The following is a 26,786-nucleotide window of genomic DNA, read 5'->3' on the forward strand; positions in this document are numbered from 1 at the left end:
TCAACCAAATCTTAGAAGTGCAAAGGAAAGGAGCAATGCAGCAGAACAGTGAGATAATTACCAGGCACAGTCTTTATAATTACTACGTCAGTGTCTCAGGAAGGACATGAAAACTTGCACTGTCCCTTTTACAGGAGGAGTTGATAATCCGTTTAGCATTTTCTCTTTTGGCTAATGATATTTCACCAAATTTTTACTCTGTAAAAACATTCCTAAAGGGAGTTTTAAGCAATAATGCCCAGATTATGGAAGTGGTACTCATTAAGTACATTGAAAGACTTCTTTAAATAATAATAATGATGGCATTTTTTAAGCGCTTACTATGTGCCAAGCACTGTTCTAAGCTCTGGAAGCTATGGCTTTTCTTCGAAACATGTAAACCCCATTAGGAGCTTCATTTGAATATTTATTCACAGAGCACTGAATTTTTTAAAATTATGATTATATATTTTATTGAAACAAATTAAGAAGCTGTAATTATGTGCATGGCAAACTCTAAAGCAGCATGCACTTATCAAAACATAAGGTAGACAAGGAAAAATATTCTCATGGTTCCATTTGCATCTGAATGTTTTATTCCACATAGACCTGAAGGAACAGAGTCAAGAAGTGTCTCAATAGATTCATGTCCAGCATAAAATGGAGAAAAATGACTTAGTGGTAGAAATATGCTCACAAGAATACATATCTAGCTCGGAAGTTATACTGTGAGAGGATGTGTTCCACTTTGTCTGAAAGATAGCTACAGTAGTGCCTAGTAAAGTAAATGGGGACCCAAGCTCTCATTAAGGAGAGAATATTCCCCTTTAGCTCTTCTTGCATAGCTGTTGGTAGGATAAAATAAATGCCACTGGCACCAAGGACTGAAAATTTTGAAAACATTCAAGTAATCTTACTGTCAAGCCAGGGTATATGAAACATACAAACTTCCTTTTTTCTGGAATACTTAAATTTACTTTCCAAAAGAATTAAAGACATGTATAATCCAATAACGCTGAGCTGTAAGGAAAAGTCTCTATCGTTTCTGGATCTTTCACAATTGAGACAAATTGTGAAAGCGCTTAGTACAGTGCTCTGCACACAGTAAGCGCTCAATAAATACGATTGATGATTGATAATATAATTTCATCTCTGTAAAGTCCCCTTTGGAGTTACCTTGTTTTTTCATTCACTTAACTCTGAGTATGACAACTTTCTCTACTCATCACATCATTCCTTACCATTTAGTTTGAAAGTCCAATTCCATCTTATTAGATTCATCTGAACTATCTGCATTGCTCTTAGATTAAAAAGGGGCCAGTGGTGAATAGATAATATGCATTTAGTTCTACAAAACAATCTTGAGATTTTGGGAACTCTGCTTTCCTTCCCATAGGTACTTCATAGCCAGCGGGTGAAGGAAGTCACAACATCATACCCAGGATCCAGGGCAATTGCTAGCATTTCATTGGCTGAGGACAAATTAGCCTTTTATAGCTCCAGTCCAGGGACTAGAGAGGGTTTAAAGGGAGTAACTACCTGCCATGCTAGTAATTCCACTCTTGAAAATGGCCCCTCTGAGATTAGTTTATCTCTGCATCCTATTTTCCCTCCCTACTGCATCAGCTATGTACTTGAGTCGGTACCCCTAAGCTATTTGGTACTTGCCCCACCCCAACAGCACTTACATATATATCCTTATACTTCCTTGATTCCCCTACCTGTAATTTTATTTTATTGTCTGTCTACCCTACTAATCTGTAAGATCCTGGAGGCAGGGATCATGTCTAATTACTCTATTGCACTCTCCCAGCTGCTAAACATAGGACTCTGCACATGGTAAGTGCTTAATAATAATAATTATGGTATTTATTGAGTGCTTCCTATGTGCAAAGCACTGTTCTAAGCGCTGGCGAGGTAACAAGGTGATCAGGTTGTCCCACGGGGGGGCCTCACAGTCTTAATCCCCATTTTACTGATGAGGCAACTAAGGCACAGAAAAGTGAAGTGACTTGCCCAAAGTCACACAGCTGACAATTGGTGGAGCCTGGATTTGAACCCATGACCTCTGACTCCAAAGCCCGTGCTCTTTCCACTGAGCCACGCTGCTTAATAAATACCACTGATTGATTGAGGTATTGGTTCCAGGTTACAACAACATCCTGGGCTCAGCTTGGGAAGGAGGTGGTTTAAAAATCAGAACTACTGCAGCAGCAGGTAGTTGGTTCTTTATACCTCCTGGATTTCAACACCTCCTCTCCACAACTACCACCTCAGCTGGGAGCCACACGGTATCAGTGTTCTCTAGGCTGCTCAGTTGGCATCAGACAATTAGTGGGTAACTTTCACTCACCCTGACCAATTTTAGAGGTGGGCCAAATTAGGCTGCCTCTGAGGTGGCCTGCTTCTAAATTCTGTCCTTATTGAGAGAATCTTAACATTAATTTGGTGTCCCCTTAAATTTCGCAACCCTGAGTGATTGCCTACCTTGCCGGCCAAAGAAAGTGTGAGAAAAAAACTCCCTTAACTGTTTATATGGGATGGTTTACATTTTCTGATCTGTTTTTGAAATATTTTTATATCAGTCTCCCCTGTTAGAGTGTAAGTTCCTTGTGGGTAAGGAAGTATCTCCTCTCTTGTATCTTCCAAGCACTTAGTAATAATAGTAATAATAAAAACATTTAAGTGCTGTCCATGTGTCAAGCTTAGTATTAAGCCCTGGGGTAGATACAAATTAATTTGGTTGGACACAGTCCCTGTCCCACATCATGCTCACAGTCCAAGTAGGAGGGGGAACAGGTATTGAATCCGCATTTTACACTTGAGAAAACTGAGGCACAGAGAAGTGAAGTGACTTGTTTAAGGTCACACAGCGGGCAAGTGGCAGAACTGGGAATAGAACCCAGGTCCTCTGGCTCACAGGCCCATACTCTTTCCATTAAGCAATTCTGATTCTCCATGCATTGTATTGTGCATTGTCCTCAGTGGCTATTCAGTAAGTGCCATTGTTATTATTACTGTCAATATAGCTACAATCATACATTTCCTCATAACAGATTTCTTTCTGTGATGAAGTATATATTTAGTGGTTTACAGTATAGGGTTTTAAAATGTTCCTTAAAACTTTTCTGATTCTATGTATCCCAATCACAAAGAATTTCTGACAGATATCATAGTTGTAGGACAATTTTTCTAACAGTGTGATTTTAGCTGATGTGTTTATCCCGAAGAGGGAATTTCTCTTTTTGAGAATGAGCCTTGGTATCCAGACCATTGCAAAATCTCCACTAAAGGTGAGCAACCCTTCTTCCTCCTGGAGGCCATCAGACTGGTGCAACTGTTGCTGTTTTCTCCCAAATGTTCACTGCTATATTCCAGTGAGATGGGCCTCACTTCCCTTTCTATCATTTACTTTGCTGTCCCAGCTTGCATGTGTCCCCTTTAGTTGTCTACAAAACCTGCTTAATTATTGTGTTTTTATCCGCATTTTTGCTACCTTCCTAGCAAATTTCCCGAAATGGATACTTAAGTAACAGTCACTTCAATCAATCCATCAATCAGTAATACTTAGAGTGCTTGACCTCTAGACTGTAAGCTTGTTATGAGCAGAAAACAAGTCTACCAACTCTGTAATACTGTACTCCCAAGTGTTCAGTACAGAATTCTGCACAGGGTAAGTGTTTAATAAATATAATTAATTTGTATTGTGCATTGCCCTCAGTGGCTATTCAATAAATGCCATTATTATTACTGTCAATATAGCTACAATCATACATTTCCTCATGACAGATTTCTTTCTGTGATGAAGTATGAAGTATGTGAAAAGCAGCATGGCTCAGTGGAAAGAGCATGGGTTTGGGATTCAGAGGTCATGGGTTCAAATCCCAGCTCAGCCAATTGTCAGCTGTGTGACTTTGTGTCACTTAACTTCTCAGTGCCTCAGTTACCTCATCTATAAAATGGGGATTAAGACTGTGAGCCCCCTCTGGGACAACCTGATCACCTTGTAACCTCCCCAGCGCTTAGAACAGTGCTTTGCACATAGTAAGCGCTTAACAAATGCCATCATTATTATTATTATTACAATTGGTTAATTGGAGTACCTAATGTGTTCAGAGCACTATATTGAATGCTTGGGAGGGAACAAAAGTGTTAGACAGGAGCCCTGTCCTCAAGGATCTTACAGTTTGGTGGGAGAGACAGTCACTTAAAAAGAAATCACAGCTAGGGAGAGTAATAGAGGATATGTGATATGCTACATAAGAGAAAATGTTTTCTGCTGGGTTGGTCACGTGTTTATGGTGGTGCATAGTTGATTATTGTCATCGTGAATATGTCCAGAAATATTCTGGTTAAAATCTTGCCTGCAATGGAGATCTGGTAGATTTCCTGGTAGTTTACGTAGTCAGCTCTCTCTCCTTTCTTTTTAAAGTGCTACTTATGATAACATTTTGTAGTCTTAGGACTTTTCAGTGTTCCATATGTTGAAGAAAAGTACATGCAGACACCTGAGTATTAAGTCCCTTCCTTGGTTTTAACTTTCTGTAGAAATGGCACCAGATCAGAGCTCTTTGCCATTTGTCTTGACTTTGATTATGGAGGTTACTTCCACAAACGTTGGGTTAAGGTCATGTTTCCATATTTTGGCCAGCTTTTTGTGCCTTGAAGCCTCTTCTCCTCACTGTTAGAAGTCATGTGTAATTGTCCTGTGTACAGTATGATTACCATCTGTTTAGGATTCCTTCTTTGTACCTGGAATGTGGTTCCATGTGGATTCTTCACTGGTACTGGGGTAGTGTGTATAGGTCCACATTAATAATTAGTAATATAAACGGGTGGGGGTTCAGCATGGCCTAGTGGCAAGAGGTGTCATCCTTGACTCCGCTCTCTTGTTCACCCCTCACATCCAATCCATTACCAAAACCTGCCAGTCTCACCTCCGTAACATCACCAAGATCCGCCTTTCCCTCTCCATCCGAACCGCTACCTTGCTGGTTCAATCTCTCATCCTATCCTGACTGGATTACTGCATCAGCCTCCTCTCTGATCTCCCACCCTCCTACCTCTCTCCACTTCAGTCTCTACTTCACCTTGCTGCCCGGATCATCTTTGTGCAGAAACGCTCTGGGCATGTTACTCCCCTCCTCCAAAATCTCCAGTGGCTGTCAGTCAACCTACGCATCAGGCAGAAACTCCTCACCCTCGGCTTCAAGGCTCTCCATCACCTCGCCCCCTCCTACCTCACCTCCCTTCTCTCCTTCTACAGCCCAGCCCGCACACTCCACTCCTCTGCCGCTAACCTCCTCTGCCACTATCCTCTGCCTCGTTCTCGCTTGTCCCGCTGTCGACATCTAGGTGTGTCATAGAATGCTAATGATGGATCTTTAGCAATCAAATGAATGACCCAATAGTCTTGGCCACTTATTAGTATAAGAATTTTTAAAGGGTTAGACATCCTCCTGAGTTTTTTTTTCCTGTAGTGACAATGTTCTCATCCATGTGCTACAGAAACATTCAGGACATGTCACCACTCCTCCTCAAAAATCTCCAGTGGTTGCCTATCCAGAGAAGCAGCGTGGCACATTAGAAAGAGCCCGGGCTTGGGAATCAGAGGTCGTGGGTTCTAATCCTGGCTCTGCCACTTGTCAGCTGTGTGACTTTGGGCAAGTCACTTCACTTCTCTGTGCCTCAGTTCCCTCATCTGCAAAATGGGGATTAAGACTGAGCCCCACGTGGGACAACCTTGATTACCTTGTATCCCTCCCCAGCGCTTAGAACAGTGCTTGGCACAAAGTAAGCGCTTAACAAATGCCAACATTATTATTATTATTATTATTATTATCCACCTCCATATCAAACAAAAACTCCTCACCATTGCCTTTAAAACACTCCATCACCTTGCCCCCTCACTTTACTCCTTCTACAACCCAGCCCACACACTTCGGTCCTCTGGTGCTAACCTTCTCACTGTGCCTCGATATCGCCTATCTTGCCTTTGACACCTGGCCCACATCCTACCTCTGGCCTGATCACCCTCCCTCCTCAAATCCTCCAGACAATTACTCTCCCTCCCTTTAAAGCCTTACTGAAGGCACATCTCTTCCATGAGGTCTTCCCAGGCTAAGCCCTGCTTTTCCTCATCTCCCACTCCCTTCTGCATTGCCCTGACCTGCTACCTTTGCTCTTCCCCCAGCCCCACAGCACTTATGTATATGTCTTGTCTTGTTTTATCTTATGCCATCGAGTTGTTTCTGACTCATAGCGATACCGTGGACACATCTCTCCTAGAACGCCACGCTCTCCATCTGCAATCCTTCTGTGTATCCATAGAGTTTTCTTGGTAAAAATATGGAAGTGGTTTACCACTGCTGACTTCCACGCAGTAAACTTGAGTCTGCACCCTCGACTCTTCTCCCATGCCACTGCAGTCCAGCATGGGTGAGTTTTGACTTGTAGCAGATTGCCTTCCACTCACTAGCCCTGCCCAAGCTAGGAATGGAATGGGTATTCCTCTGCTTGACTCTCCCTCCTGTAGCTGAGACTGGTAGAGTACTGAAAACTCTCCAGGTGTGGCCCTGGGAGGGGCATATATCTGTAATTTTATTCATTTATATTGATATCTGTAATGGAAGGAGCTCAGCTCCAAGCAGATCCACTCGGGATTTGGTGAGACCAAAGAAAGAAAGAGGAGCATTTGCAAGGGGGTTCATATCACTTTTAATCTTGTGGTGGCCAGTTGAGGTCCTGGTGCAAGGACATCCGCATCCACGGAACATCCACAGAGCATCCGCACCCGCATCAGGGGTGGGGCGGGCTTTTATACAGAACCAAAGGTGGTCACTTGCCAAAGGCCTATATAAAGCTAACATAAGTGTGGCACAGAGACAAATATACAGCACATGAGAGGAAGGAAGGGGCAGGAATTCTGGGTATCACAACCAAGTGAGGGATTCTGGGTACCATGATATTCTGTGTACACACAATGTCTGTTTATTTTATTGATGTCTGCCTCCCCACCCTCTAGACTGTGAGTTCAAAGTGGGCAGGGATTGTCACTCTTTATTGTTGTGTTGTACTTTCCCAAGAGCTTAGTACAGTGCTCTGCACACAGTAAGCACGTAATAAATATGATTGAGTGAATGAATGAATGAGTGGTCCTCCTTTAACCTGCAGCAGGCAATGTGGGATGATTGGTCACCTTTAGTGGAGATTTTGCAATGATCTGGATACCAAGTCCCAGTCTCAATAAGCGAGATTCCCTGTCTGGGGCAAACACATCAGCTCTGCATCTTTATTAGAATACTATACGGAATGGGTCTTTTTAAAAAAAAAAAAATGGCATTTTTAAAGTGCTCAGTATGTGCCAGGCACTGTACTAAACACCAGAGAAGATACAAAGATAATCAGGTTGAACACAATCCCTATCCCACCTGGAGCTCACAGTCTTAACTCTATTTTACAAATGAGTAAACAGAGAAGTTCAGAGACTTGTCCAAGGTCATGCAGCAGACAGGTTGTGGAGCCAGGATTAGAACCCAGGTCCTTGTGACACCCAGGCTCCAGCCACTGTACCATAATGGTTGATCACTTTAGGCACACCCATATTCATGGAGAGTATTTCACTGTGGTTGGTAATCATTCCCTATCCAAGAAGGGGAAAATTTTTTTTTTTTGGAACAGTACGTAGAATGCACATAGAAATTGCAGAATGAGGCACATGTCATACAGCTGTGATATCTGCCAGGGAATCTTTGTGATTTGGATACATGGAATCAGGAGCAAGTGTAGGGTACAGTCTCTATTTGTGGAATAGAATATTTCCATGAGTCCTCTGCAGCAGCAAACACTGCAACACCCTCATCTGCTTTTTATGCTGGTGTTAAATGTATCACTCACTTAGGACAGAAAAACCAGCAGGGGCCTTTGTTCCTTAAGAAGTGGGTGCTCCTATGTAAACTATTCTGAGAGGGTCATAAAACCTCAGACTTAAATAGGGCTGCAGGTGGCAGAGAAGGTGGTTAACTGAAAACCTAAGGAACTTTCAGTGGACTGAAAGGGCACAAAGAAGGAGGAAGTGAAACAAAACGAACAGAGGGTCAAATAGACATAAATACAAAAATCACACAACATATTTCCCGTTTTGTTTTGATTCCTAGTTCAACTCCCCCCACTCTCTCACCCGCCTCAACCCTCATTGGTAGGGAGGAAGAGGCAGTTAGCTCGCTCAAGGTTTCAGCATTTCAGGGTCCACAGAAACCATTCATTCATTCAGTCGTATTTATTGAGTGCTTACTGTGTGCAGAGCACCGTACTAAACACTTGGGAAGTACAAGCTGGCAACATATAGAGACGGTCCCGACCCAACAGCGGGCTCACAGTCTAGAAAGGGGAGACAGACAACAAAACATATTAACAAAATAAAAAAATAGAATAAATATGTACAAATAAAATAGATTAATAAATACATACAAACATATATACAGCATCCATGTACAAGAGGCTCAGAGCGAGCTTATAAACATCATCTTTAACACTGACAATGACAGGTAAATGGAAAGTATAATTACCCCTATTACAGATGGGATCAATAGGACACTGAGAGGTTGAGGCACTCATTCCAGTTTACCTAGGAGATAAAACCAGGAATAAGACCCTTGTCCTGACCCTAATACCAGTGCTCTATCCTCTAGACTATAGCCTAAGATGCCACCTACAAAATTGGAAAGAGACTCTAATTCTCATCACCTAGTGAGGTTTCCAGGATTCAAATTTAATGGAAATAACCCTTTGCAGAAACAGGAGTAGTGTGTAATGAAAATGCAGTAGTTATTTTTACCTTTTTAAAATTATGCAGACATTCAGAAAAAGCACCGTATGCCTCATCTGTAACCAGGAGATGCTCATCAAGTTAAGTGATTCACATAAAGGTTATGTCAGACCAGGTGTACCCAATTCAAACATCACTGGATAGGTGACACAACCCCTAAAACCAAATTCTCACCTGTTTTGTTAAAGATTATGTGTCAGTGTTAAATGACTAACAAAGCAGAATCTGGCCCAGTGTGGCAAATTTTCTCCATTTTCTTTTAGAGGATAAATGGTTGGCTTCGGTTATGTTCAAGTCCTTAATATTTGTCCTGAATCTTATGCATTGCTTTATAAAGGCTGTATTCTGTTGGGGTGACCAGAAAAGCAGATAGTGCTCTTTTGAAAGGCAAGTCACTCAATGCAATGTGATGCATTTTTGAAATTTCAAACAGTCCTGACTAGGGCACTTCAGAGGGGAATGGACTCTCTTCCTGAAGTCATGAATCTTTAAATAACCGTGAATATTGCCCACTTGTAAGGTTTGAATGAAAGGAAAGCTTTGAGTGCAAGGAAACAAGGAACATACAAAGGAGAAGTCATCCAATGAGGAAAAATGGGAGAATTGTTTTTGATACAACCCCAAATGTCTGTCATCGGAGGGAATTTTTTCACTCATCTGCTTTTCTTTAAGTCATCCTGTAAAGAAGAAGAGAAGGAAGCCACCTGAAATGTAATTGCTTCTTGTTCTTGTTTGGGCCTATTACAGAGCACTAGGGCCATTTCTGCCTTTCGTATTCGTTCTTTGAATGCATTTTCATCATAAAAAAGATTACAAACAAATTTTAGATTTAATAATAATAATTATGATAATAATTATGATATTTGTTAAGTGCTTACTATGTGCCAAGCAGTGTTCTAAGCACTGGAGTAGATGCAGTGTAATAGGTTGTCCCATGTGGGGCTCGCAGTCTTAATCCACATTTTACAGATGAGGTAACTGAGCCACAGAGAAGTTAAGTGGCTTGCCCAGGGCCACAAAGCAGACAAGTGGCGGAGGCGGAATTAGAACCCAGGTCATCTGATTCCCAAACCTGGGCTTTTTCCATTCAGCCCCCACTACTATCCCCCTAAGCTATTTGTTCTTAAACAAAGTTTATGTGTTTTGTTATCTACATGGCAGCCTTTGATAAAAATTATATAAATGTAAAGGTGAAAAAGCCATGAAAATCATCACACACCCAATGTGGCTTAAAGAGCCCCCATGCCAGCTAATCACATTTTGTTCCTTTTGAAATTGGTGTGTCATTGCAGGGCATCGTTGTCTGTACAAAGAAAAGTGACAAAATTAACTCATTTGAACTTGCATATTTTCTATCTTCACCTAAGCAGTTATTCTGGGCCTGTGGCATGTATGAAGGCCTTTACTGCTTTTTGTTCACCAGTGTCTGTCTCTTCTTTTTGTTCTGAATTTCACCAAATTATTTCTATGAGATTGAGAACTTGGTGGGGGTGGGGGAGCCTTTAAAAGGAAAATCAAGGCAGTTAATCTAGGTAGGGAGGTCGATTGAATGAATAACCATGGATGAGGTAGAGGGAAATTGATTAAATTACCATCTGCATTTATAACTATAATTCTCTGCATTCCTGAAAGAAATGAAAAAACAGCTCACAAATCTATTCCTACAATGTAAGCTTTAAAGTTAAAAGGAAATATCAAAATTAGAGGCTTTTAGAATAAGATGAAACTTTATATAGCTTCAACTTCAATCTTCATTCTTTTATTTTACTTGAAAAGACCTTAATTTTAGGAATTTGAAATTTAATGCCATCTGGTACCAAGAAAGCTTTTTAAGCTCTCAATGTGTATTTGAACCATACATCATGAAACCAGTGATGCTCAGACGATGTACTATACTAATACATCATAAGAGCACTATCACTTTCATGATTTATCCGTAGAACATACTATCAGAACACCATCACTGATGTATTACTTGAAAATACAATTGTTATCCCACAAAAGAATCCCAAATTTACAAATTCTGGAAGAAAGTTTTGGAAACTGTGTTGTCTAAATGGCTCTAATAAATTCCAGTAAGTCTTTGGAGACCTGCAGAGCCCTGAATCTCAATCACTGTTAGCTCCCCTTTGGTTTCCATCTCAGCAAATGATCTTAGTGAAGGAAATCATCATAATGTTGCATAAATGGGGGAGAAACAAGCACGATTGTTGAGAAAGCCATTTTATACCCAGCCTTTATAACAAAATCCCTTCCTACTGCTAAAGAACACCAGGATATGAAGGTTTGAGGGGAAGAGAAATTGTCCTACTCAAATAAGAAACTGCTTCTCCCCTAGAGAAGGCAAAAAAACAGGCTTGTTCCAGGCTTGGTATCAGATGAGAAGGAGAATGGGAGCAGATAAGAAGAATTAGCACATTAACGGATAAGAAATGTGAGCTAGTAAGAAATAAGATCAAATGGGTAAGAATCCCCAAGCAGTAGTGTCAGTGGGATAGAATTCTGAGTTAAGTAGGAGTAATGTCTGAGCACACAGTCTTTTGGGGGCTGGTGGGGTGAAAGGGGAGGGGGGAAAATTGGCTTTTGAGGATCTCAAATGAGTAGCTTTCAGCTGTATGAAGTAGAATGAAAATAGTTGTCTTCTGCTTGTGTTTGCCCTATTTAAGAATCAAGTATGCTGGGTATTCTTAGTTTCCAATTGATCATTGGTTTTCCCCCATGTGGTTATGGGCATTAACTGAAGTAACATCAGCACAGCTCAGAATTGGTATGAAAATTGGTATTAAAAGTGAGATTTTGGAGAAGAGCCCACAGGAAATTATCATGGGTGCAGTGGTCTGTAATCCAACCAAAACACCTAGGTAGAATGCTCATGAAGAATGAGACCTGTTGTTGTCCCCAAGGCTGAAACCCAGGGTAATAGGGACTTATTTATGGAAAGTCAATGTTTTTTTTTAAATGGTCTCTTCAGTGCCTTTCCTGAGCACTGAGGTTACTTCCAAATTGTTTCACATGCTTTATAGACAACAGCAGATTTTAATAGCCAAATAATTGGAAAGCATAAAGAAGACATAAGTATCTCCCAGCATGGAATATTTTCTTGTAATCATCTCGAGAGAGTGCAATAACCTGGAATTTAAACTTTTGTGCTTTTCTAGTCTTGCTGTAATAAATGGGCACACACATGGAAATTTAATTGCAGAGTGATTTCTCTACTGCGCTATTTCCTAAAGAGATCATCACAACCGGGGCCATTTGCAACTTCTTTTCTCCTATTTGACTTTTCTCCTCCGTTTTGAAATCCATATGTGTGAGCTAGGCATTTGCCCTTATTACTGACTCTAAGGCTTGTTGGTGAGAAGTAGATCAACTTTTCACAGTTGAGCTGATATAATGCAGTGATCTGCTGTGTTCAGCAGATAGACTTATCTCTCTCATTCCACCCACACATTCAATCTGTCACCAAATCCTGTGGGTTCTCCCTTCACAGCGCTGCTAAAATCCACCCTTTCCTCTCCATCTAAACTGCTACCATGCTGATCCAAGCACTTATCCTATCCCCCCGTGACTACTGCATCTGCCTCCTCGCTGCCCTCCTGGCCTCCTGTCTCTCCCCACTCCAATCCATACTTCTCAATGCTGCATGGATCATTTATCAACGACATAAGTTCAGTCCATGTCTCCCCACGAACCTCCAATGGCTGCTCAACCACCTCCGCATCAAATAGTAACTCCTTACCACCAGCTTTAAAGCACTCAATAATAATAATAATGGTGGTATTTGTTAAGTGCTTTCTATGTACCAAGCACTGAGGTAGATGCAAGGTAATCAGGTTATCCCATGTGGGGCTCAGAGTCTTAATCCCCATTTTACAGATGAGGCACAGAGAAGTTGTGACTTCACCAAAGTTACACAGCTGATAAGTGGCAGAACCTGGATTAGAACCCACAACCTCTGACTCCCAAGCCCGTGCTCTTTCCACTAAGCCATGCTGCTTCTCAATCATCTTGCCCCATCCTACCTTACTTTACTAATCTACTACCCTCCAGCCCACACACTGCTCCTCTGGCTCCAGTTTACTCACTGTGCCCTGATCTCAGCAATAGTCATCATCATCATCAATTGTATTTATTGAGCGCTTACAATCTCACTGCTGAGCCCTTTCCCACATCCTCCCCCTAGTCTGGAACTCCCTCCCACTCCATATATGCCAGCCCACCACTATCTCCACCCTCAAAGCATTGTTAAGGTCACATCTTCTCCAAGAGGTCTTCCCCAATTAAGTCCTCTTTTCCCCAGCTCGCTCTCCCTTCTGCATCATCTGTGCACTTAGATCTGTGACCTTTGGACATTTGATATTCACTCCACCCCAACCCCCACAACATCTACATACATATCTTTAAGTTATGAATTTTTTTAAATTCATATTAATATGTCTCCCCCTCTAGACTGTAAGCTTGTTGTGGGCAGGGAAGGTGTCTGCTAATTGTGTTGCACTCTCCTAAGTGCTTAGTACAGTATTCTGCACATAGTAAGTGCTCAGTAAATACCACCGATTGATTGATGGATTATTCACCTTAGCATGATCGCCTTTGGACTCCCTTTTTTAATAGCATATCTTGGGTTTTTGTGTGTAGTGCACCCACACAGAAATTTAGTCTTGAATTCCTCCTAGGAGGGCTCCCACTCTGGTAATTAGAAGAAGGGGAAGCAGAAAGTAGAGTTCAGGAGTATGTGTTCCTGAATCTTCATCCACACTGTAGCAAGCTCCCCAATCCCCTGTACCAACCAGAACCTTCTTGGACTGGGGGAGCCTCATTGGCACATAATAGAGTTCAAACCACTCCTCTGATCATCAAGGTTACTGTGGAAAGTTTTTACTTAGTCTTACCAGCGTGCAAGGGAGTGACATATATGCGCACGCACACTCACTCATTCCACTTCACCAAGGGTCCAATATCAGTCTGTGGTCAAAGTAGGCTGTTCTGCCAATGTTTCTTCTTTTTGCTTCCAAGTGCTGCTGCCTTCTGCTGCTATCGAGTGCTGTGGTCAGTGTGCTACCTTTCTGCTTCTCTGCATCCTTCTGCCCCTCTGCTTGCCTCTGTGCTGCCTCCAGGTGCCCTCTTTATCTGCCTTAGGTGTTGCAGTTGTGGCTCCATGTGGCAGTCATTGATTGGTCCAGGCCTGTTACCAGGTAGAACAGGGAGAGAAGGTCACAGCTCCCTCCATGTCCCACCCCCCTAGGCCAGCAATCACCTGTCCCAGGTAGAGCCCATCAGTGCCTTTGCATAGTCTCTTCCTCAGTGTTCGTGGGATCACAAACAGTCACTGGTAAGGCAGCTTGTTGTGGGCTCGCCACACACATCTCAGTCAATCAGTTAATCCATGATATTTATTGAGTGCTTACTGTGTTCGGGACACTGTACTAAGCGCTTGGGAAAGTACAAAACAACAGAATTGGTAGACACATCCCCTACCCACAATGACCTCACAGTCTAGAGTCAATATTTGCCCTTTCCTTTTTTGTGATTCCCCCTGTGGTTCATGACCAAGTCTGGAACTCAGTCAAGGCCAGAAATAAAGTTTATCTTCTGCAAAGTAAGAATAAGGGATGCACTGAGTACTACAAGTGAAAATTCAAAAAGTTCATTTAAGATTCTTGATGAGCTATGCTGAAGGGCTTGATTCATGCATTTTGCATAGTAGCGTTACAATGTACTATTACCTGGGTACACTGTAGGCTCAGTTGATAGACTTTTTCTTTTAGTCCATAATTTCTTCAGACTTCCCCCAGCCATTGCTATGTACCCTATCCATTCTAACCCCTACTTACAACTGATATCTCTCTACTTATGCAGTAGTTCTGTGTTAGCCAATTCATATTTTTTTGTCAGTTTCAAAGTCACAACTGTCAGCTTTATAGATCTGCTGTCATTTCAAAGCTCTCACTAAATACAACTATGACTGACAACTATGAATAATTCCACACAGCCCCTAAATTTTTTGGCAATTCACTCAAAATCTCATATACAAAGCCAAGTTGTTCTTTCTTGTTTTTCTCCTCTATATCTCTATTCTCTCAGCAGATTTCAGATTCAGTTATAGCAAGTGAATCTTTTTTTGGTTTTTGTTTTTTTTACTCTGAATATAATACTGTGAGAGCCAATACGGAGTAATTGCAGTTCATGAAAACATCACTGTCAAACCTAAAAATATATAGCGAGATAATCACTTCTTCCTTTTTTTTCTTTTACATTTTCAGCACGTTCACGTCCATGTACTCCCCAGGAAGGTTGGAGACTTTAACAGAAATGACAGTATCTATGATGAGGTAGGTCTGCACTCTGTGATCTTATTGCATGATCAAAGTGGTTGTCAGTGTTACAAAATCAACTTAATGAGCCAGGTATTGCCCTAGATAATAAAATGGAATTATTCAAACAGGATTCTGTCAAGTTATTGAAGTGGCAAAGGATCTAGAGCATGATCACCAAAGGGATGCAAGGGTGATCAGTTGTGTTTATTTTCCTTTGGGTATTTTTTAAGAATGGTTGAAATGGGAAGGCAGAAGAAGGCTGCACAGGAATGCAGCCAGAGTATGCAGATTGTTTAAGAGTATACTGTCAGATTGGCAGTGGTTCAGTAAGTGTTACCTGAGGAAAATATTCAATTTCTATAACTAGACATTAAACAAAATACCATGCATTTCCTCTAGTCTGTTTTCCAGTATTTATTCAGCTACAGTGAGGAGCTTCTAAAACTGTCACAAATTTGAATCAGGCAGTCATTTAGCAAAAATGGGTATTTGCTCCAGTAGTGATTCTAAAGCTTCCTTTTACCGGAAACAATACTAATGAGCAATAACGTGTAGTATATATTGACTATATGTTGCATTTTGTTTGTTTTGGTTTCATTACCCATGGATGTGAACAGTAGTCACTTCTGAACATGATTTAGTGGAAAATGGTGGAACAGTATTTTCTGGAGTCTTTACGATATCTGCTTATATTAAAAATGTGCATGTGTTCTAACTGGGTTTCTCAGAGGCGTCTCAGAGCCTCCCATGTCAAGAAGAGTGAGTGCTGTGATCACTGATAATACTCCCACTTGATTCTCCTTGTGATAATTTGGTTGTTGATCATCTTTTCTAAGATAAAAATCAGTAGTGTGTATTGAGTGCCTACTTTGGCACCATTGCTGTACTGTCCTCAAGAAGCTAGCAATCTAGCAGAGAAGACAGACACTAAAATGCATTACAGGTAGAAGGAAGCAATAAATGTTACATGGAAAGATTTGGAGGAAGGTGAGAAACCAAGTGCTTAGGTGATCTGGAAGTGCTGAAGTGGCAAACGTGAGAAAGTATAGGTTGGAGATATAAGAAGTTAATCAGGGAAGACATCCTGGAGGGGATGTGATTTCAGAAACTCCTTGCCATTAGCTTTAAAGCACTCAATCACTTTGCCCCTTCCTACCTTGCCTCTCTGATTTCCTACTACAACCCAGCCCACACATGTTACTCCTCTAATAACACCTACTTATGTTCCCTCATCTCACCTATCTTGCTGCCAACCCCTTGACCAAATCCTGCCATATCCTGGAGAAGCAACATGGCCTAGTGGATACAGCATGGGCCTGAGAGTCAGAAGGACTTGGGTTCTAATCCCAGCTCTTCCACTTGTCTGCTGTCTGACCTTGGGCAAGTCACTTTACTTCTCTGTGCCTCAATTCCCTCATCTGTACAATGGGGATTAAGATTGTGAGCTCCACATGGGACAGGGACTGCAAACCAGCCTGATAACCTTGTATCTACCCCTGTGCTTAGAATAATGTTTGACAAGTAGTAAGCGCTTAACAAATGTCATCATTATTATTATTATCCTGCCTCCCCCGTCATATCTGCCATATGATCACTCTTCCCACATTCAAAGCCTTATTAAAAGCACATCCCCTCCAAGAGGCCTTCTCTGACTGAGCCATCATTTCCTCTTCTCCCACTCCCTTCTGTGTCACTCTGAATTGTCACCATTTATTCACCCTTCCCTCAGCCCCACAGCACTTACGCACATATCCATAATTTCTTTATATTAACGCATGTCTCCCCACCGAAACTGTAAGCTTGCTGTGGTCAAGGAATGTGTCTACCAACTCTGTTATAACACCGAAACTGTAAGCTTTATTAACAAATTATTATTTGTTATTAACAAATACCGTAAAAAAAGACTTATGATTGGTGCAAAGTGATGGTGTTGGAAACGTAGGGTAAAATTGGAATATAGATAGGGAATCTCCTCTTCAGAAATGGCCGAGAGGGAAGACAGATTATATAAAGTAATAGAAGAGAGCTGGAGACAGGAGCAGGAGCTTCTGGGAAGATCACACGGGAATACAGTGCTCTGCACACAGTAAGTGCTCAGTAAATATCATTTATTGTTTGTTTGATTTGATTGATTGCTTTTGATTTTATTCAAATCACTAGGGATTGTACAATAAAACAAAGTTGGTAGACACATTGCCTACCAACAACAAACTTACAGTTTAGAGGAGAAGACAGACTATAATATAAATGAATAAATTATGTGTAAGTGCTGTGGGGCTGATGGAGAGGTGAATAAGCAGCAGGGCATAGTGGATAGAGCACAGGTCTGGGCATCAAGGTCATGGATTCCAATCCTGGCTCCATCACTTGTCTGCTGTGTGACCTTGGGCAAGTCACTTCACTTCTCTGGGCCTCAGTTACCTCATTTGTAAAATGGGGCTTGAGACTGGCAGCCCCATGTGGGGCAAGGACTGTGTCCACCTAATTTGCTTCTATCAAGCCCATTTCTTAGTACAGTACCTGCCACATAGTAAGTGCTTAACAAATACAACTATTATTATTATTATTATTATTATTATTATCTAAGGGTTCAAATCCAAGTGCAAGGACCACACAGAAGGGAGTGGGAAAAGAGGAGATATGGGCCACTTGGAGGTATGCCTTCAGTAAGACCTTGGAGGCAGGGAGAGTGATCGTATGTCAGATATGAATGGGGTGGGCATTCCAGGCTAGAGGCAAGATGTGGGCAAGAGGTCAACAGCAAGATAGATGAGATTGAGATACAATCAGTAGGTTGGCATTAGAGGAGAGAAGTGTGTGGATTGGGTTGAAGTAGGAAAGCAGCAAGGTGAGGTAGGAGGGGCAAAGTGATGGAGTGCTTTAAAGCTGATAATAGTGAGTTTCTGTTTGATGTGGTGGTGGATGGACGACCACTGGAAATTTTTGAGGAATGGGAAAACATGAACAGAACACTTTTGTATAAAGATGATCCAGGCAGCAGAGTGAAGTATGGACTGATGTGGGGAGAGACAGGAGGCAGGGAGGTCAGCAAGGAGGTTGATGAGGTAATCAAGGTTGGATAGGATAAGTGCTTGGATTAACTTGGCATCAGTTTAGATAAAGAGGAAAGGCTAGATTTTAGCAATACCATGAAGGCTGAAACATCAGGATTTAGTGACTGATTGAACATGGGTTAAATGAGAGAGATGAGTTGAGGATTACATTAAGGTTATAAGCTTGTGAGACAGGGAGGTTGGTAGTTCTGTCTACAGTGACAGGAAAGTCAGGAGGAGGAGAGGATTTGGTTGGGAAGATAAGGAGTTCTGTTTTGGACGTGTTCAATTTGAGATATCAGCAGGATATTGAAGTAGAAATGTCCTGATGACAGGAGGAAGTGTGAGACTGCAGAGAAGGAGAGAGGTCAGGACTGGAGATGTAGATTTAAGAATCATATGCTTAGAGATGGTAATTGAAGCCAGGGAAGCAAATGAGTTCTCCAAGGGAGTGGATGTAGGTGAAAGATAGTAGGGGACCCAGAACAGTTAGGGTGTGGGAGGTAGAGAATGAGCCCACAAAAGAAACAGAGACTGAGCTACCAGAGAAATAGGAGGAGAACCAAGAGAGGACAGTCAGTGAAGTCAAAGTTGAATTATGTTTCCAAGGGAAGGGGATGGTCGACCCTGTCGAAGATAGTTGAGAGGTCGAGGAGGATTAGAACAGAGTAGAGGCCATTGGATTTGGCAAGAAGATCATTGGTGACCATTCAGAAGGTGGTTTCTGTGGAGTGAAGGGAGCCAGATTGGAAGAGGTCAAGTAGAGAATTGGAGGAGGGGAACTGAAGACAGCGGGTGTAGGAAACTAGCTCAAAGAGTTTGGAGAGGAATGGTAGGGAGAGAGATGGAGTGATTAGTGGAGGGAGATGTGGGGTCAAAATATGGAAGTGGTTTACTATTGCCTTCTTCCGCACAGTAAACTTGAGTCTCCACCCTCAACTCTCTCGCATACCACTGTGCCCAGCAGTACAGGTAAGTTTTGACTTATAACAGATTGCCTTCCACTCGCTAACTACTGCTCAAGCTAGGAATAAAATGGGTATGCCACTGCTTGACTCTTCTTTCCATAGCTGTGAATGGTGGAGTACTGGAAACTCTCTAGGTGCAATCCTGAGAGGGGTTATAACAGAAGCAGTGTGGCATAGTAATAATAATAATGATAATAATAATAATGGTATTTGTTAAGCACTTACTATGTGCCAAGCAGATAGAGCATGGCCCTGGGAGAAAGAAGGTTATGGGTTCTAATCCCAGCTCTGTCACTTGTCTGCTGTGTGACCTTGGGCAAGTTACTTCGCTTCTCTGGGCCTGTTACCTCATCTTTAAAATGGGGATTGAGACGGTGAGCCTCACATAGGACAGGGACTGTGTCCAACTTGATTCGCTTGTATCCACCATAGTGCTTAGTACAGTGCCTGGCACATAGTAAGCACTTAACAGATACTGTCATTAATCAGTTAATTAAAATGAATTTAAAATTGCCAAAATCATTCTGCTGCCTGGATTTCAGCCAAAAATGCTCCATCGTGGGTGTGAAGGAAGCATAAGAGTATCACGTTTATCCACACCCTGCATGGACGTTAGCAATGTTCATAGATTTCCCACAATCCAGAATGGTTTAGGAGTAGTTCTCCCTGAAGAAAAGGCTTGGAATGGCCTGGATAGGAGTCCATGATCTAGGATAAGCATAGGATACACTTTCCTAGCCCAAATGGAAATGTCCTTAGTTGTAGCTTGCTCCTGGGTTGGAACTCCCTTTCGTTTGTCCTGTGGTTGTTCCCTGAGGATGTTATTTGTCACGGCTGGAACGACTGCTCACATACAGGAAAAATCAAAGCTAATGTTTCCCAACTACTGAAAGTGGAAGTTTGTGGTTGCGATTGCTGTATACATCTTAGTTCAGCATAGGTTACATTTCATATGTAATATAGGGGACCACGTTATACAATTTGATCCAGTGTATCATTGCCTCTAGTTTCAGATAAAATAAGTTACACTGAAAATATTTGCTTTTCCCTTTGACATTAAGAAAACTCTACATTCTGCATCTGGCTAATGTATTTATGCAAGCTCATAATTTATTTGGATCTCCGAGTTGGTGTTGTAATCCTTCTTTGCTAGAATAAAACTGAATATTATCAAGGAGACAATCTTTCTGTTCAGTCTTCTGTTTACAGAAGATCAGTTTACAGAAGTTTGCAAATCACTGAACACTAGCTGGACTTGTAGAACTAATTATGATTCCTCTTCTGCCTGCCAAATAAGTTTTAATGTTGGAAGGCACGTGGTCAAAGTCGATTAATAGCTTGCTCAAGAGCTTGAGTCGGGATTTATGTTTCCGGTGCTGACACAAGTAGTGTCTCCTAACTCCTTTCACCCCTAACTTCAGTGTATGACAGATTAATGTCCAATTTCCCCTCCTCCCTATCCTATCTCAGAGGTTTTTTCAGGCTTGAGATAGTTTTCCCTTCTTCCAATGATGTACTGCATTCCCTGTTCATTTCACAGCTCTACATGGCCCACGATGAAACAAAGCTATGGATCATTCTCTAGACTATAATCTCTTTATGGACAGAGATTGCATTTACCAACTCTATTGTATTATTGTATCATATAATTCCATAAGTATACTCTCCCAAGTCCTTAAGACAGTGCTCTGCACGCAATAAATGCTCAATAAATACAAAAGAAGAGAAGCAGTGTGGCTCAGTGGAAAGAGCCCGGGCTTTGGAGTCAGAGGTCATGGGTTCAAATGCCAATTTTGCCAATTGAGAGCTGTGTAACTTTGGTCAAGTCACTTCACTTCTCTGTGCCTGTTACCTCATCTGTAAAATGGGGATTAAGACTGTGAGCCCCCTGTGGGACAATCTGATCACCTTGTAACCTCCCCAGTGCTTAGAACAGTGCTTTGCACATAGTAAGTGCTTTATAAATGCTATCATTAATAAATACCATAGATTGATTGATCAGTCATCCTATGTCATATCCAAAAATTAGACTCATCAATCAATAATCAAAGGTATTTATTGAGTGCCTACAGTGTTCAGAGCACTGTACTAAGCACTTGGAAAAGTACAATACAGCAGAGTTGGAAAACTCAATCCCTGCCCACAAGGAGCTCACAGTCTACTGGGGGAAATAGACATTAAAATAAATTATGGAAATAGAGTTTAAGGATATTTACATAAGTGCTGTAGGTCTGGGGTTAGCATTTAAGGGTTAAACAGCCAAGTTCACAGTCAATGAAGAAAGGAGGGTGGATAGGTAAAATAAGTGCTTAGTCAGGGAAGACCTCTTGGAGGAAATGAGATTTCAAGAGGGTGGGCTGTTGGATATGAAAAGAGAGGAAATTTCAGGCCTGAGGGAGGACGTTGGCAAAAGGTTGGTGGCAGAATGGACAAGATCGAGGTACAGAGTAGGTTGACGTTAGAGGAGTGAAATGTGTGGATTGGGTTGTAGTAAGAAATCAGCAAGGTAAGGTAGGAGGGAGAGAGCTGTTAAGTGTCTTAAAGCTGATGGTGAGGAGTTTCTGTTTGATATAGAAGTGGATGGGAAGCCATTAGAGGTTTTTGAGCAGTGGGGAAATATGGACTGAATGGTTTTTCAGAAAAATGATCTTGGTAATGGAGTGAAGTATGGATTAGAGAGGGGAGTTGCAGGCAAGCTCATGGGGATGTCTTATAACAGAGCTTCAGGTATTCTAAGGATATCATCGCTGGTTATTCTAGCCACTCTTATTCAACTGGCACTATTCTATCCGAAAATTGTGGGCAGCCTGAGGACTACCATGGAAAAACATCCCAGGGTGTGATTGCATTGAAGGCAAGAGAGGAACACCCCAGGTTTGTGCTCAAGGCTAGCTTCTCTAATGATGAAGGGAAATGGTGGATGAAAGTGGGCTAAAGCAGTTTCCACCTTACCAGCTCCACAGTACTGCAACAGAAATGAGGAGGGAAGAGGTGGTTATGGACCCAAAACTGACATCACTACCTCTCTTTTTGTTTTGCCACTGGCTGAAGGAGTTTCTGGTGATGATAGCATGATGAAGCCTCCTCACAGACTATTTTAATGTCTGTCTTGAGAACCAATAAACCTTTTGTCCTGGGATCAATCATATTTGAGTGCTTACTGTGTGCAGAGCACTATAATAAGCACTTGCACTGTATTATTGTTGCCAGTAGAGCAGAACCCACACATTTGGAACAAACATTTTTATGAAGTGTCTCATCAGAGAGATCCATCTTCCCTCTTGCACCAGCTTATTACTTTCCACAATTCTAGCATGTTGACCCAGGTGGCAGGCATCCAAGTGAGGACTCTCCCCTAGCGCCACTGTAATCATTTCCCATCCAGAGGACAATGTTCCTAAATGTTTTGTATCTTGTTTCTTTCATTTCATAAGAAGAGGGATGTCGGTTATTGAAAGTTCCTTAAAAAATACACAAACCCCATGCACCTGCTGAGCAATCAGTAAGTCATACGTGACTGGTCACTTAAGTGTATTTAAGAATTCATTAAGAGGTTATAGGTGACATTCAGCAGCTTAGCTTATAAAGTCTACACATTAGTGTTAAAGGAAGTGCTTATGATATTGAAGTTAATGGGAAGAGGAATCAGTAATTGGACAAAACATTCCATGAATTTCCTATGCAGGGTAACAGTGGGTTCAGTCATTTTCTGAGAAACAATTGCCTGACATCAAACAATGCGTGGGTAAGGGGAATTTACTGGAATATGGTCCTCATGTCCCTGCAGGCTGGAGAGAACTACCATATACTATCATATATCACTGGGTTTAAATCTTTCACAGACCATTTTACTATGGCTTCAAAGTCCATCGGTCCCTGGTTGAATCTTCAGCAAGGAGTGAATATTTTAATGAGGGAAAATTAATTAGCTAATTTTCTCCAGGCTTCTTGGTATCTTCTGGCTGAGAGATGAGTTTCTGGATGTTTCTGAGTTGGCATCATAAGTAGTGGTATATGTTCCTCTAGTCTAGCGTGAGTTATACAGGCAATAGATTGGCCTTTTAAAAAGGGTAGTGATGAATTTATGGAATCTGGGAAAACAATATGCAGTGTAATACCAGTCTTTGATGATATGGCCTTTCAGCTGTTGGTGCCAGATACATCTGCAGTCGTTGGCTAGCTCGTTCTTGGTTGGCCAAGTAGCCCCACCTTTTTGCTTGAGCTGCATATATTTGAATACATAGTCCATGTTCCTCCAGATCACCTTGCTGTCAGTTCCATTTTTTGCCTCTACCTGCGCACCTTAGATTGGATACCCCCTCTGAATCCCTGGCACCTAGTTTGTGATGTGCATGGGAAGTAGGACCTTTGTGTGGTGAAAAGAAAAAGACCACAAAAGAGGGAAAGATTATTTGCTTATTTATTACTCATGTATTCTCCACCTCCATCACATCCTGCGCTTCGTTGTGTCTCCTGGTCCCTTAGAGTCTATCCTCCTGTCTGGCTGGGGCTGTGCCTGCTAATTCTATCGTGTTCTCCCAGATACCTAGTACAGTTCCCAGTAGGTGATCAATGACTATTTTTAACTAACTGTACCAAAAGGTTTGTCACTAATAGCTCAGGAAGTCATTGAGTGCGCCATGCCACCCAATCCAAGAAGGCCCTGAAGACCAATCCAAAGTATAATGTACACATGCCATCTACACTCTTCAAAATTGGGTTTTCACCATGTCTTTTCCATCCTTTCTCGTAACTAAATATTTGAATGAATTTTTAATCAAATGTACTTGCAACACAAACTCAGTTTTAAAATTTATCATTTAAAAATGTTAATAAAAATGCAAAGCTGCATCTCCAGGATATCCAAAATATTGGATTGTGCCTGTAAAAAGAAGTCCTTTCTATAGCAGAACTTTATTATGCATTTCAAGAGCTAGTATAACTCGTTAGGGATTTGGAGAAACAAGAGCCGGAGCATAGAGAAAAGCTCTCCAAACATCACTTTCCTGAATTAATATACCTTGATCACTCTGAGGAGCTTCGTTATAAAAGTCTTATATGGGCATTTCTCGATAATGCAAGCTAATAGAGAGGAGAAACAGTGCAGAAAGTACAGAACCAGAGACTTTCCAAATAGCTCAGGAAGTTTGGCTCTGAATGATGAGGAGCTGGAACGAGTTGCCTCAGGTCAGTTTTGGCAGTACTGGGGAGGTAACTTCGGGTCAGTGGAGCCGGGACCTTGGACAGAACCACTATTTTACCTTATGGGTGCTGCAAAACGAGGGAAGGAAGGCTTAAAGTATTCGGATTCTGAGCCACAAGCAGCCTGAAATTCTGCTTCTCTAGCCCGAGCACCCTGTTGTTTTTTTAATTTTATTTTTCATATTCGTCCTTGTCTTTTTTGTGCTTGCATGTATTGTTTCATCACTCCCTATGTGTCTGTCTCCAGTCCCCTCTTCCTGCTTATGTTCTTAGAATGTGAGCCACCCCCAACAAGGAAAAAGGATAGTGTCTAATTTCCCACTTGTAAATCAATCAATCAGTGGCATTCATTGAATGCTTACCATGTGCAGAGCACTGTATTAGGTGCTTGGGAGAGAAGCAGCATGGCATAGTGGCTAGAGCACAGGCATGGGAGTCAGAAGGCCATGGGTTCTAATCCAGTCTCTGCCTCTTGTCTGCTTTGTGACCATGGGCAAGTCACTTCACTTTTCTGGACCTCAGTTAACCTCATCTGTAAAATGGGGATTGAGACTGTGAGCCCCTTGTGGGACAGGGAGTGTGTCCAACTTGACTTGGTTGTATCCACTCCAGTGCTTAATACAGTGCCTGGCACATAGTAAGTGCTTAACAAATACCATTCTTCTCATTATTATTAATAATAATAATCTCTCAATAGTTGTAGTATTAATGGTAATAGCCTCCCCTGACTAAGCCCTCTTTTTCCTTACTTCCTAACCCTTCTGCATCACCTATGCCCTTGGATCTGTATTCTTTAAGCACTTGAGCCCGTTGTTGGGCAGGGACCGTCTCTATATGTTGCCGATTTGTACTTTCCAAGCGATTAATACAGTGCTGTGCACACAGTAAGTGCTCAATAAATGTGATTGATTGATTTATCACACAGCCCCATCGTACTTATGTTCATAACTATAATTTATTTAAATGTCTGTCTCCCCCTCTAGACTGTGAGCTCTTTGTGGTTAGTGAACATGTTTACGAAGTCTGTGGTATTCTCCCAAGCACCTTCCTTATTGCATCAGCCTCCTTGCTGACCTCCCTACCTCCTGTCTTCCCCATTCCAGTCCCCTACTTCATTCTGCTGTGTGGATCATTTTTCTACATAACTGCTCTGTCCATATTTCCCCACTCCTCAAGAAGCTCCAGTGGTTGCCCATCCACCTCAAAATCACACAGAAGCTCCTTACCATTGGCTTTAAAGCACTAAATCACCTTGCCCCCTCCAACCTCACCTTGCTACTCTCCTAATACAACCTAGCCGGCACACTTCACTCATCAACCTACTCACTGTACCTCTATCTCCCCTATCTCATCACTGACCTCCCACCCTTGTACTGCCTCTGGCCTGGAATGCCCTCCCTCTTCATAGTCATTCATTCATTCATTCAATTGTATTTATTGAGCACTTACTGTGAGCAGAGCACTGTACTAAGCACTTGGGAAGTACAAGTTGGCAACATATAGAGACGGTCCCTACCCAACAACAGGCTCACAGTCTAGAAGGGGGAGACAGACAAGAAAACAAAGCATGTAGACAGGTGTCAAAATCATCATAACAAATAGAATTAAAGCTATATGCACATCATTAAAGTAAATAGAATAGTATCGTCAGATATCTTCAGATATCTTCATATCAGATATGAAGCAGCATGGCGGGGAGAAGCACCGTGGCTCAGTGGAAAGAGCATGGGCTTGGGAGTCAGAGGTCATGGGTTCTAATCCTGACTCCTCAGCTTGTCAGCTGTGTGACTTTGGGTAAGTCACTTAACTTCTCTGTGCCTCAGTTACGTCATCTGTAAAATGGGGATTAAGATTGTGAGCCCCACATGAGACAACCTGATTACCTTGCATTCCCCCAGTGCCTAGAACAGTACTTTGCACATAGTAAGCACTTAACAAATACCATCATTATTATTATCATAATTATTATCATATCTTCATATCTGACAGATAACTCTCCCCACCTTCAAAGCCTTATTAAAGCTTTCTTCTCCAAGAGGCTTTCACCGATAAGCCCTCATTTCCTGTTCTCCCACTCCCTCTGCATCTCCCTTGCACTTATATTTGCACACTTCATTCACCCCACCCTCTGCCCCAGTAGCACTTATGTACATATCTATAATTTCTTTATAGTATTGTATGTCTTCCCCTCGAGACTGTGTTTGTTGTGGTTAGGGGACGTATCTATCAACTCTGTTATATTGTACTGTCAAGTCTTTAGTCTGCACAAAGTAAGCCCTTGAACACCCATTTATGGTTAATCCTAATGTAGATAACAGAGTTGTTGTGAAAGTGTAAAATATACATTCATCACAACACATTGCTCAGAATTCAATGAGAATGAAATAGATTTTATAAAGAAAGGTATAGGGAACTGGGGCTGTTTAGCCTGCAGTGGTGT

At 41.8% G+C, this 26,786-nt stretch overlaps 1 protein-coding gene and 1 non-coding gene across 5 annotated transcripts in view; one reads left to right on the forward strand and one right to left on the reverse strand.

Annotated features, from left to right (window-relative positions):
* FHIT (fragile histidine triad diadenosine triphosphatase) overlaps positions 1 to 26,786 on the forward strand; it is a 1,410,080-nt gene that overhangs the window by 1,149,695 nt on the left and 233,599 nt on the right. For all 4 annotated transcript variants that reach the window (XM_038772586.1, XM_038772589.1, XM_038772587.1 and 1 more), the window contains one exon: positions 15,070 to 15,138. In XM_038772586.1, the coding sequence (XP_038628514.1) occupies positions 15,070 to 15,138 (69 nt within the window). The remainder of the gene's footprint in view (positions 1 to 15,069; positions 15,139 to 26,786) is intronic.
* Positions 6,428 to 6,564, reverse strand: LOC119920314. Its single transcript, XR_005448070.1, has one exon. It is a non-coding gene; the product is annotated as a small nucleolar RNA SNORA7 (small nucleolar RNA).

This window comes from Tachyglossus aculeatus, chromosome X1 (assembly GCF_015852505.1).
Source record: "Tachyglossus aculeatus isolate mTacAcu1 chromosome X1, mTacAcu1.pri, whole genome shotgun sequence".
Taxonomy (NCBI): Eukaryota; Metazoa; Chordata; class Mammalia; order Monotremata; family Tachyglossidae; genus Tachyglossus; species Tachyglossus aculeatus.